The 14405-nt window shown below is 35.4% G+C and overlaps 1 protein-coding gene across 2 annotated transcripts in view; it reads left to right on the top strand.

The window, feature by feature from the left end:
- The window catches only part of LOC131432898 (E3 ubiquitin-protein ligase KCMF1), a 32447-nt gene extending 29597 nt beyond the window's left edge, over positions 1 to 2850 (top strand). For both annotated transcript variants that reach the window (XM_058599474.1, XM_058599473.1), the window contains 2 exons: positions 552 to 898; positions 960 to 2850. In XM_058599474.1, the coding sequence (XP_058455457.1) occupies positions 552 to 898; positions 960 to 1467 (855 nt within the window). In that variant the 3' untranslated portion in view covers positions 1468 to 2850. The remainder of the gene's footprint in view (positions 1 to 551; positions 899 to 959) is intronic.
- The last annotated feature ends 11555 nt before the right edge of the window (positions 2851 to 14405 follow it).

Genomic DNA, 14405 nt, shown 5'->3' with positions numbered 1-14405 from the left:
CGTAGTCTGTACGTAGTGCTCTGAACTCGAACACTTTGTCTTGTGCACCTAAATTGTGTGTACACACATCTCATTTTGGAAACCAAAACTACCACAAATTCGAGCACCAACAGGTAAAAGTTATTGTAAAACCTTTTTCTGTCATTTTCAATTGTCATAGCTTCGGTTAAATACCGACACTGCATACCTTGGGATTTTCACTGAAAACCGCAAATGACTGAAAGAGCAAATAAAAGAAAAAACACAATTTTGAAACTACTGTCCCGCTTATGTCATTGACTGGGCATGGATTTCGTTCTCATAGTTTGCAAGCGAAGCTGAGAGTTCTTGTCATTTTCGTCTATTTTTAGTCAATGAAAATGACTTTTGTTAGCTCTGGTTGTGGATACCGTGACACTTGCCTATCATATATTAGAGAAGCCATCCAAACTTCAATCAATATGTTGATTGTTATGTTTTAAAATGTGTAAATACAGTTGAGAAACTTTAAAAAAATCAATTGTGTAACTTATCAAGTTTCGTGTAACAATGTTCTCTTGTACCAATTCTAGGCCGCTCGACAGCAGCTGGAACGATTACCGCGACGTCAGCAGCAACCAGTAGTGACCTCTGCGACAAATGCAACCGGTAGCAATAATGCGACAGGCAGTGCCAGTACATCGCAGCAGTCGAGTTCCATTATCACACTCAACGCAACCGGTGCTCGTGATGCGCCGATTGCTTCATCGTCATCGCTACCAATGGTATCCTCTGGTATCGGGGCTTGTAATATCCTTGGCAGTGTGTCGACAGCCACAGCAGTCTCCCAACAGCAAATACAATTCTTGATGGCCCGCTTCATGGTACCAAGTCTGGACGATACCGAGTTAGCACAATTAGAGCGCGACAGAGCCGACAGGTACGCAGATTAAAACATTTTTCTTTCACTATCAATCCCATAATTGATATTTCTTTTGTAGATCACAGTTTGTTCAAGCTTTAATGTTATCAACCATCGCCAATATACAGTCATTTAGTAAAAATACTGAGGATGATGTGACGGATGAGTTGAATTCTTTGAATTTGGGTGTTGGAGGAGACAATACTAGCGGTACTAGAAATGTGAAAAGAACCACTGGGGACACCGAGGAGCAGGATGGTGCCGTGAATAACAAGGATGACGGCAATTGTGATAATCTAAAGCAGGTGGAAAGTGATAGCAGTGTCGCTGATGAATTACAGACTTTGCATACCCCGCACATGGTGGCACGTGGTGGTGCGAGTCAACCCCATTCAGGTAAGGGTAAATCTTCGTCCAAATCTTTGACTAGTGCTGGTGGGGGAGGTGGTGGTGGCGTTGATAGACGCACGCGTCAACAACAACAGACAGCGAATACTGCTAAAGCACGGGAACTAAAACAGGCAAACTCGTCAGCAGCCAGCACACCGAGTTCAATGTCATCAAAACATGTTCCCGATCCTAGGTAGTGTTGCATAACAACAATTTGAAACAACAGGAGCTAAAATATACAAGATTAATATCATCAAAAACTGTATGAACTTTTCATTAAACGGTGAAAAAATAGTCGCAAGTTTATAGAGCACCGCGAAAGGAGGTAAATTAGTAATACATATAGATGCAGAATATAATTGCAAAACATATAACATCTAAGGGATTATTATTACTGGAACCAGAGTAAAATAAACACAGATTATTCAACCAGAAAACAACCTATTGCTAAATAATATTTATGAACATAACAAACGTCACCTACGATCGAAATTCTACTTAATTTTATAATGAACTTAAATGTTGAACGAGTAGCGAGCGAGTATACACAGTTTGACGGAATGGAAAATATATAGAACGATATAATCAGAAACAAGGGTTTGCGTATCATATTTCGGATATTCAGAAACCAGTTTGTCAACTGCAAATAAATTCGGTGACCGCGTAGACAACCCTATTTTCGTGGTAATGCATGCTTTTGATGAAATACTTCCCATTGTAAAACTTTTTGCCTTTCATCAAACTGCATGCGATCCGTTTAAGAGACTGTTCTAACATTCGTTCAATAGAGGAAATACACATCTCGGTGACATGATAACACTGTTTTCTCACACATCAGCAACCTTCCTCCTCCTTTCCAATAAAGTGAACTATTCTGCATCAAAAGCAACCGTTTGACGAAATCGAGTCATTGGATTAAAGGATATAATAGAATTTAATTTTTAATTCAAAATAATATGCGTATGATGAAAGTGAGTGTAGAATTTAGTACATGCGATAACAAACAGGCAAAGATACACATAAAATGAACGATTGACTTAGAAGTTTTAAAAAATACATAGAAAAAAATCATTCAACGCTTCTCAAGCAGTTGAATGAAGAAAGATTTAATTATATCCGATTCTGTTACATCCCTACGTTGTCGATTTTCGTTGCATTCGTAAACAAATCCTTAAGCTGTGAAATATTGTAAAAATCAATCTAGGAAATAACGTTTATATTGATCAGCTCTAACGATTCCTCAAATTTGCGCTAGATTCGTTACGCTTATTGAATGTGTCTGTTCCTTACGGATTGTTTTGCCTATCGACGAAAAAAATCGTACTACTTTTGTGTACATTTAGATCATTAATCGTAGAATGGTTTCCGAATCGGCCTCGCGATTCATTCAAAATTTGTCCTTGTTCTTATTTATTTATTTCGTAATTGATTCTCATGCGACGATCATAAATATCATAACAAGGATTATTGAGCAAAACTATATTTACCTAGTGCTTGTATAGAAATTTAAATTTTAATAAAATGGTCGATAATTACAAGGTAAAATTCAATGTTAAAAATGAATAAAACAATATGAAAATTCCATTGTCAATACATCCGGCTATATCACAAACCAAACGTCTTTACCTTTTTCATAAATATGCAGGGTAACGGTAATCCCATTTATCTCAGCTTTACCATTCCTCTTATATACGCATAAGCGGCCCTTACACGAGTCATCAAAAATGGCATTACTAAAAAATAATATCATTTTAATGAACGTGTAATGGTGCACTAATGACGAAATTTGTAACAAATTTAAAATACATCATTACTTAGTCATCATTTAAAATGACATTTTAATGCTCGTGTAAGGGCCGCTTTACACGAGAATTATCTTTGTCATTTTTAATGATGACTAAGTAATATTTCAAATTTGCATAGAAAACTCGTCATTACTGCACCACACACGTTCATTAAAATGATATTATTTTTTTGTAATAATCGTGTAAGGTCCGCTATAAAAACGTAAGCAAAGACATCATATTAACAAGATATCCAGCTTTCACATTTCCCGAACAAATCATTGGCAACATCCTTTTTTGCGAAGATTGATTTAGCTCCAAGCTGACAGGGTCTGATTGAAGACAGCTACAAGTATTTATTAATATTAAAAATGTTACTTGGGTTGGGTGTATTTAGGCGAGAACACGTGAGAGCGATTCATGCGAAGAGAATGTGGTTCTCTCGTCGTGTCTTTCAACACAAGAACACACTCAAAGGTCGTCGCTCAAAGTCTGTCTAATGGACACTGAGAAGAAGTGCGCTCTCCTCTTTGTGTGGAGCACACCAAATGTATCCGCAGTGTAGAAATAACGCGTTTTTTTCATAACGGCCAATAAACCATCAATCAATATTCAATTTGAAGAGTAATTTCGAATGACTCGCTGAGAGTAAGTCATAATAGTAAACGACAGAGAAAACTTTTCTCAGCGAGTGCCGAGTCATTTCGGCAGGCCCACACACAAAATATTCTTTTTTTTTTGCATAAATTAATTTGAATGGAATTAGAATTTTGTTAGTCCGTTAAACAATGCCAATTATAGATTATTATAGAATTAGAATATTCCCGTTAGAAAAGATACCCTAGAATCCCACTCCTTACATCCCAGCAACGAACGTGGGTGCGCGTTTCACCGTTTCTTCATCGTAACACCACTGTATCTGATAGGGTGAGAGGGACAGGAAAAAGAGGGTTACACTGAGCTAAATTTCCTTTTTCGTATTATATGATATTCTAATGATTTTGCACTATTGGCATTTCCAATGATAGCTACTTGGTGTATTCAACACCATGACAAATATATAAGATAATCTTATGAAACATAAAACTCTTCCTAATGATATTTCTACGAAATTTGCATATAACGAATGAAATTTATAGTCTGAGTCAAATTTATAGGAGCGCCTTATAACCATTACTAGATATCCACACAACACACACAATTTATGAAGCGCATATTATATTCACTTCGAGTTTATATTGATAGGTTCATCTATACCATATGACTAGTTTTATAAAGTTTGTATATGACTTTCGATGAAGGTCATCCCAGTTCTATATAGCATTTTTATATAGATCAAATTATTGCCATTTGATTGAACAAGTGATGTGTATATGATTCATATTAAAAATACTGGGATTATGGTGTTTAAGAAATCAAAAACTACAATAACAATAATTGTCTTATCAAAAACTTATTGATATATTTTTCATATATAAAGCATTTCATAATATAAATTTATTTTAACATTTCAACTACACTTACTTCTTTGAGACTGGCTGATTTCATCGGATATTTACTGTAACCAAACGATTCAGATGCACTACGAATAGCTTATAATCACAAACTACTGCTTTTTTCGAGGATTCACTAGTGATCAGCTCCGTAAAGAAGCACCTCCTAATATTTGCGGAGGAGAAGTGAGATCCCGAAACTAAAAATAAAAAATTTCAATCCTCTTACTAGACAGAGTAATGAAACGTACCAGATATTTATTTCATGGTCCGTTGGGTCGTATCCTTGAACGAAGTTGAATGAGCTGTCTTGTCAGTGATTTAAAATAACATTGAGAACTTCCCAAAAAACTGTGTGAAGCATTCGATGAATATCGAGGACACAACTCTTTTTTCAGTTTCAAGCCGCATGATTCACGATTATTCTTTAGTAAAAACAAACTCCTTTATATGTCTAAGCTTAAGAAAACAGTTCCTCTTTTTTCCTTGTTGCATATTTTATGTACGCTTGCAATAAAGGTTATAAGTTTTCAAATAACTTTTAATAAATATAATCAGCATGCGATCTATAGAAAAATATAATGAATATTAGCATTATATTGGATTAAGTTTTATCGACTTTTCGCATAGCTTGTATATGGTATTCTTATCAATATCATAAAGATTATGAAGATATAAAATTTATTGAACATCATTTAGATGACACATCCAATGAATATAAATTATGTAAAGAGTGAGGTTTCATAAATTTGATAAATTATATGGGATATTCTTATAACCTTCATCATGGTAACGTCTATTTAGATTAACGTACACTGTCATGATACACTGTCAGAGTGACAATGTACTTTAACGAATTTTCTATAAAACTAGCAACACTGAAGGGTAAGAACAACTTCACCACACTCAAATAAAAATTCACGTTCGATTCACTTGAAAAATCACGTTGCTGGTTTCAAATGTCAAATTGAATGTTTTACGTGACGAAATTGAATGTTACACGAACATCCCCTAAAATTAATAGAGTCATCACATAAGTTTTACGTGAATTGACCAAACGTCAAACAATCTACTTGAATTTCCAGTGTGAAAAACTCGATTTTGAAAATGGCGAATAGTGGCCCTCAAAGTGAGTAGTGTAAATATTTGCGAGAAATGTTATTTAGTTACAATTTTTAACACATCGACGGGACCATTCCATGTGTTAGACTGGAAAAAAAGTTTCCATGTGTTAGACTGGACCAAGTGCCTGTGTGAGTCCGGAAGTGTGCCCGCTTCTATCGAATGCTTCAAACAGGCTGTTGGTTCACCGAAAAACGAGTTCAAAATCGGTATGAAGCTAGTGAAACTGGACCCATGTCGATTCGAGATCCCACGACGTTATTAGTTGCTTTTTATTTTCAGCCGTTAAAATTCTATGCTAATTTTCTGAAATAAAGGTTTTATTTTTCATAGCATTTTTCATTTCCTAAATTTATATAAAAATCTGAAATCTCCCTTTTGACTTTAACCAGTATATAAAATAGTAAAACTCTGGTATCTAAATTTTACATGAACTGATAGGTAAATGTGATATGAGCAGTACATTATATTTTATCTATAAAACACGTACCTTTTACTGGATTATGCATTGAACAGATTTTAAATGCCAGTCCATTAAAACCTACGTGAAAAGTAGGGTGGAAAATATTCACATAACTTTTCACGTAACTATAACATGATTATTATTTTGAGTGCATAGTTACTGTTTAGAGCAAATTCAGCAGCTGCGAGATTCATATGGGTGGTCTATAATATAACTGAAACTGAAACAAACGTATCCCCAGCAAGCCGTTCTAGTTTTATTTATTTGACCAGTTCTTCTGTCAAATTTAAAACTGGTCTACGATGCCGTTCTATTTTTTGTATATTTGAAACACGAGTAAAACACTGCTGGGGCTGCCAGTTTTTCTTGTTATAAAATCCAGGTTTAAATTTTGTAACTGACATAAATTATGCATCTAGAACTAAAACACTCCTGAATATGCCCTTATTATAGTGAAAAATAAATAAACAAACAGTTTTTATCTGATAATCAAGATTACAAGCGAAATGTAAGTTAAACAATAATCTAGAATGGTTAAGTCACCATGAATATTTTAGGTTGAAACGAACTGGTAAATATGTTTAACACTCTGCGTTCGCACATTAGTTATAGAAGGAGCCGCGTGAATCATTGTGACGAGCGTTTTTTTGTTGTTGTTGTTTACAATGCGTCTCCATATTTCAAAAGAAGGAGAATAAATAGATCTCACACCTAGGTGAACGACTTCTACAGTTAAAACTGGAGTAAAATGAAGATATACAAAAACGAGACACTAATTTTCTGTTTATTACTAATTACACCAATGTACTGTGAAGGTAATTCATATTGTATATTCGATTGTATTGATATTTGTAGATTCGTGGGTGTTTGTGTTCATTTTTCATCTTTTGTGCTAGCGCCGGCGATATTTAGACTGATTGTTGCAGTTTAATACAGCATCGATAAACATAAACAAACAAATTTGTTTTGCACCGTAGCAACTAGCATAAAGCGTTGCCAGAAACGATCTCCTTTCACATTTTCAAACTATCGCAATGAAAGGGAGATTTTGGCTAGGCTTACTTGTTCATGATGTGAACCAAACATTGGCGGTTCGTTTGTATGGAACTTAGGGATATTATTATTTGTATTTGATATAATCGTGTCCGTATTTCGACCGGAGAAGGATCCTGTCTAAGTGCTAAACATCCTACTTCCAACGGAGGTGATAATTCGACCATTCAACCGCTAGTGGTGCTGGTGGCCGATGAGCTCCTTTCTATATCATTCTATATCATCTATATATTTGCTCGTTATTTTCCTACTATTGAGCCCTCAAGTCTGTTCTGCGTGTCGTTCTGAATGTTGAGCCGTATTAGTTGCGTGGTAAGTACCGGTTGTGAGTCCTCTAGAACAATAGTGGTAAGCCTACCCTGAGAAAAGAACCTCTAGCTAGCCAACCCTTACTAACCATACACCAGAGTGCTCACCGGCGTGTATGCCTCTGTGAAAGTATCTGCATCCACCTCAGAGATTTTGATAGCTCTGCTCTAGCACTTTGGTGATTCAGTAAAAAAGAGGTAAAAGAAAAAAAAAAACACGTGCATTCATGATGCGTGCACATTTTATACGACAGTAGTGTATATCACGCGTTTTTTAGAACGGCTAATAAGCCATCTGTCAACTTCCACTTTCGAAAGAAATTGCAAGCGAGCCATGAAAGATAGAGTATTAAATTTAACACCAGATGAAAGAGAAAATTTTTCTTGCCGTTTACTATTATGACTCCGTGAGCTCCGATTCATTCGAAATAACTTCAAAGTGAATGTTTATGGATGGCTTATTGGTCGTTCTAAAAAAAAACGCGTGATATAAATGTAAAAGAGAAGAGCACTCGTTGAAGTTGTCAGTGCGAGGGGAGAAATTTTTTCTTGCTCTTTGTCACACAGGGGAGGTGGACATCTCGATAGTCCCACGACAAAAGGGCCTAACTGCAAATGAGAGCCTATCTTTGCTTACTTTCTCTTTTGATTATTACGGAGCCATTATTGCAAATTCTCTAAAGTTTCAAATATGAATCGAAAGCTTGTAGTTTTACTTTGAAAGTTTTGTGAAGAGTAAAGCGTCGAATATAAAATCGGTTCGGTAAATCGAGAAAGAAAAAGTAAACAAAGAGAAACGGCCATTTGCAGTTAGGCCCTTTTGTCGTGAGACGGTCGATCTCTGTCTTATGGTCGAAGCATTCGATAACAACCTGTCTGCATTTAACATTGAAATGTGATGATATTTAATTAAGCCATATGACGTAACACTTTATTTTTATGAGTTCAAATTTTTGAAGCACGAATGAAGCATACCTTATATGTTAGCACGATGTAAAATACACTGGTAGCGTGATAAGACATTTTTGGTTGTGTTGGTAATTTTCTCACGAAATTAAGTATGGCGCGCCGGGATTCAAGCATGTAAACGTAAACAAACGGCCATTTCAGATCGGGATTTCACTACTAAGCTACCCCGGTTGTCGCGCAGCCTGGCGAATCTTTGGGACTAATTGAAAATCTGAACATTTTTTCTTCAAGGGCTTGCAAGGTAACGTCGAAATATAGAAAATTGTACAAACATCCGATTCTGTTCATTTCGTTGGAAGAAGGATTTCGGGGATCGCACTGTGGAATCTATTACAGTTATCATGGATAATGGAGTGATTGTGCTGTGGCTGGCATTTCAAACACTGGTGATATTCTGAATGATTCCGAATTGAAGGAGTAAAATTTTGCACTTAACGATAATTTTTTTTATACATAATGAAGACAACACGTTGATTCGCGCTTAAGGCCATCGTCCAAGTACCATGCGCGCGGGTGGTTTTAGGAAATTTTCGATGAAAATTTCGAAAAATTTGCCAAAACCAAAAACATACAGACCTTTGAAATACATTTATCTATCTACAGGGTGAAAATGGCTGGAAAATTCGGAAGATTTTCCGAGTCTTATCAAAAATAGCTCTGAAAAATGAGTGTTTTTGTGATCTTTCATAATTATCTGGAAAAATAAAGCGATGACATAAACTTTTTTTTCAAATAAACTTTATTATGGATACACAGATTACATTCGGACACATTTTTGGAAAACTTTTTCACGCTTTTCATAGAAAATCCACGAATTTCAAAAATTTCCACGAAATCGGTTATATGAAATTCGTTGATTTTCCATGAAAAGCGTGAAAAGGTTTTCCAAAAATGTGTCCGAATGTTATCCTTGTTGCCAGCATAAGGTTATTTTTGAAAAAAAAATTTCATTCCATCGAATTATTTTTAAAATAATTGTGAAAAATTACAAAAAAAGCTCATTTTTTCAGCGCTATTTTTGATAAGACTCGGAAAATCCTTCGAATTTTCCAGCTATTTTCACACTGTAGATAGATAAAAGTATTTCAAAGGTCTGTATGTTTTTGATTTTGTCAAATTTTTCGAAATTTCCATCGAAAATTTCCTAAAACCACCCGCGCGCATGGTACTTGGACGATGGCCTTAACTGATCTGTAAATTTTCCAAATGAGGGATTTTTTTTTAACTCTTACTTTCCCTTGTGGAAAACGACTTCCTTTCAAACGAAGGGTTTTCGTTTTTTATCGTAAAAAAAAGACACGCGAGTTGTTTCCTAACTAAAAACAGACTACTTTATTATTTTCATCTTACATCTATATGTACATTTTTCTTATTCTAATTTTCCACTTCAAACCTCAAAAAGGGACAGACACTCCGAATTACACTGACACACTCGAATTACACTGAAATCCATCGGTGGAGAATGTTACCAGCCGAAGTTTGAGATTCCGTTCGAGGTTAACTACGAGCGAGTTGGCCATACGCTGCTCTACTCTACGATACAAGTTTCAGTACGCCCCTTAACTCACACACAGTACGAACGATTCATTTAAAGTTTCTATCCGTAGTACGTAAGTGCTTTTTTAATGATGGTCGACGTGTTTCTGATCTTGTTAGTTATTTTTTACAGAAGGAAGGTGCTGCGGCCACTAAGTCTGGCTAGATCAATTCCATCTGCTTCTACCGATTCCGTTTCGGAAAATTTGTCTTTATCGGTACTATCAAATGGAATGAAATCCAACTCCGACGTGGATTTACAGCGAATCGAAGGTTGAGCTGAAATCAGTGTCCTCATTACCTGTGATGATTGAAAATATTGAACTTACCATGCTTTCCTAAGATCCGACGTTGAAATCCACAAAATTTACGCTGCATCTTTGGTCCCGAAATTTGCAGAACATACGCGCCAGTTCTTTACACTATTGTACTCCAGTCCGCAAAAAAAAACCAATTTTTTTTCTAATAACCGGGTTCTTCGGTGTTCGATTCTATGAAATAGCCAGATAATTTCTTCAAATTCGACGATTGAAACATCCCGGAACAAAACACCGCATTTTACTGTCAATATTTTCGCAAACAGAATCAACTCTAAATATTTTCACACGGAAAGACCGAAATCAGCATTTTGGCGAAAAAAATAATTGATTTTCTGATTTTAGTTAGCTATTTTTTTAGACAACTAAAAATCTCTTACCTTTGCTAATTTAAACTTTCTAATTCTCATTCCCTTGATAATAAAATATTTGTTGAAATGGCTATTGTTTTAAATAAATTCACCAATTAAACGTGCTATCATTTCTTAGCTAAGGCACACTTCATTTCCATTCAACTAATTTTTTAGTTGAATTAGAGAAATAAAACGTTGTTTTCAACCAACATAAATGGTTGAATTGGCTTCTGCAATTTGCAACTATATGGCGTACTGTCACCGTCGCGGTTGTCTTTTCTATGTTGGCAGGTATAAATACGAAGTTGTATTGGAAATAAGACATAAACGAAATATAAACTTGTTTTTGAAAATTTTTCTTCTAAATCGCTGTTTTCTTCATTCGACTTCGCGAAATCGACACTTTCACTGAAAACTTTGAGCTCTCGGAAAACAAAAACCGAATACAAGTAGTACACCGGACGGCGTAGCCCGGATGGTTGGAAGATACAAAAAAGCATCATTTCACGTATACAATTAGAGTGCAACCTTCGAAACTCACTTCACTGTTCCGCGTAAAAACATTAATACGCACAATCGCTTCAAATGCGCACAAATTCTGAATAAATACACACTCCACTTAGAGTTTACGGCATTTTTACATATCGGTTTAGAAATTTAAATATAGATATATCGTAACACATGTGAAAAACATCAACGTTGGCTAATAAACTTGTTAATAAAACCAATTTCATTTTTGTTTTCATTGTGCTGTCCTTCAGCAATGATGGTGATAGATAAATAGTAACAAATTTTTTGATTTTAATAACAAAATTAGTTGTCAGTGAGAATTTCGTGTTGGATTGAAATATTACTGGTTTGTGTCCAGGATATTCGCCAACTAAACACATTCTCTAAAAATAAGATTTTTTTCCAGCAAAGTAAATTCTCAATTTTAACTAATTTCAAAGTTATTTTGAAAATTTTGTTGTTAAAGCAACTAAACAGTAATACGAATTAGGCGCAGAGCTACTTTCGGTCGTTCCGTGCATAAAAGCAACTCCCGCAACGTCACTTGTTTATTTTTTTTCTTTTTCACGCCTCACTGTCTTTCAAAATAAAACGAAAACCGCACTAACACATAGAAAAACGCGATCACCACACGCTCTTTGAACATAACTCATGGTTTGAGTTGCGATTACTCAAATTCATAAACTGGAAAAATATGTCAAAATTTGAGTATGAATTTGAGTAAAATAAACTCGTTGCCATGAGTTCTCTCGCATTTATTCATACATTAGAGTAAGCGTTGAGATTTTAAACATTTCAGTGAAAAAAATACTTCTTGCAGTTCAGTGCGTTTTCATTCTCGGAATATTCTTATCGAAATAAAGAATGCAAGAATACGTCGTTTTCCATTGCCGTTTCTAGATCCGGTTTTAAAAACATGAATCAACGTCAATCATAAATGTTTTGTGGTTTCAATTATGCTTAGTGAAAAGCGCAACAGAAGGATATCAAAACAATTCAATTTGTACTCCAAACCGTTCAAAAGGAAACGGTTTTGAATCACTACTTTGCGCATTTAAAGGCAAGAAGAATAACTTTGTATATGGAAATTAACGAAGAAAAATTGCTTCATTTTGAGAGCAAGGAACTCAAATTTTGAATTGAACTTACTCAAATTTTGAACAAAATATTTGTTTTCTTATTTTAAGTAAAAATTACTCAAGTTTTGACAGTTTCGTCCCTTATGCCCCGTTTACACTTCTGCCGGCTGCCAGCATGCTGGTGTCAGTGTACTGCCCTCTTAGGAAAAAAACGTTCAAAGGTGGTCTTTCGTTGGTCTAATACTTTGGATCATTGGACCACAGTTGAACGTTTTTTCCTAAGAGGGCAGTACACTGACACCAGCATGCTGGCAGCCAGCAGAAGTGTAAACGGGGCATTAACGCAATAATGAGTAGATAGCTGGTAACTCAAGTTTAGAGTACGTGCACTTTTTATTAATTTGAGTGATGTGTCTCTCAATTTTGAGTTATGTTCAATGAGGGTGTATTGATAGAAACATATTTAAAAATAAAAAAGTGTCGTGTTTTAGCAGTGTAATATAAAAAGCATCATCATTATCATCATACGCTGAGCAGAGTTTCCATATTCACCGATTTTTCTGTAAAACCACAGATTTTTTGCTTATTTTGCCACGCAAATTTGTTTAAAAATACTATGAATTCTTTTTGATATGCAGATTTTAGTATAGCTAATATTTGAAATAAATTCAGTATCTGATTGAAACAACTAGAATATTTCTGTTAATTCTACTATGTAACACTACACACAAAAATAACGCTGGTTAATTTAAAAAGATCGTTGGAAAATTTGAAAGCTTTCGTTGGTTCTTTTTTTGCAGAGAGTAAACACTATCAATTTAAGAGCTGGAAAACTTTTATTTCGAAAGTGGCTTTGCATTGAGTATCAAAAGCTATTCTTTTCAATTAAGATCATGTTTTTGTTAGAATGATATAGTGCTCAAAATAATACAAAAGGTAAATGTATTTAGTTTTTTTTAATGTACAAAAGTAGTCTAGGTTGGGCCATTGCAGTCTAGGTTGGGCCACTGTTGATTCTGAACGAAATATGTACTTAAATAATTTCAAATGAAAAAACATGGAATTATTTATTGTTATTTTAATTGAACATCAATAGACTATCAATAAGAATGTGTAAGGTCATCGGTTCCAAACAAATGATAAAAAGTTTTGATCCTCATAATCATCAGAAGAGGTTTGTTTTTTTTTTTGTGGGCAACCTCGTTTAGTAGGTGTATTCGTATCGGATTTTCTCACGTCCGATATTTGACGTTTTTGAGAAGTTAAAACAGTGCTTTTAATCGGGCGGCGTCCCCGACGTCAAAGGCAGAGAAGAACTTGCTACTTCTTCGTGCGTCTCAGTAAAACTATCTGCTTTCCCGTTCTTGTCAACTCTGTGGGTAATCAAAACTGTAATACTACCTTGATCAAATAGTTCCCGGAATCACCACCATGTGGCGCTCTCAGTCTCCCGATTAGAATTTTTTTAGGTTGCCAAATCTGTCATTTTCAGTTTGATACCTGGACATTTGTAAAAGTTACGTAATTCCCTCGATTTTCAACAATTTTCAAAATGAATTGAATTTGCAACGAGTTTGAATTATATTCTGCGATAAAAACGGTTTCAATGGTACGACAATTTTGTGAATGTTAGAAGAGTGTTTTGTCAACGATACTCTGAAGAAAATAGTCGTTTATCAGTAACACGAACGTTTCAGAAGTGGCCGAGAGTCTGTGAATGATGATGAGAGAAGCGGCAAGCCATCGACATCGAAAACCGACGATAACATCAATAAAATCAAAGAATGGATGACCGTAAACCGCAAATAGACTATTAGGTTATTATTTGGACGTTATGAGACGTTTGCCTGAAATAATTCGCCGAAAAAGACCATATTTGCAGGCAAACAACTCGTGGATCCTGCCCCACGATAACACACCGTCATACAATACCATCGTTATCGGTGAACGTTTGGCTGAAAACGAAACGAATATCGTTCAGCAACCCCCGAATTCACCTGATTTAGCTCCCTGAGACATTTTTCCGTTCGGTCGACTCAAGAACTGCTCCGTGGACGCGAGATGAGGCTACGGAAAAATTGCAGATGGCTCTGATGGCCATACCGAAAATTGAATATAAATTTTTTTTGAGGATTGGATAAAGCGGTG

The sequence above is a fragment of the Malaya genurostris genome, chromosome 2 (genome assembly GCF_030247185.1).
Source record: "Malaya genurostris strain Urasoe2022 chromosome 2, Malgen_1.1, whole genome shotgun sequence".
NCBI classification, from domain to species: Eukaryota; Metazoa; Arthropoda; class Insecta; order Diptera; family Culicidae; genus Malaya; species Malaya genurostris.
This window is presented reverse-complemented; position numbering and strand designations above follow the sequence as displayed.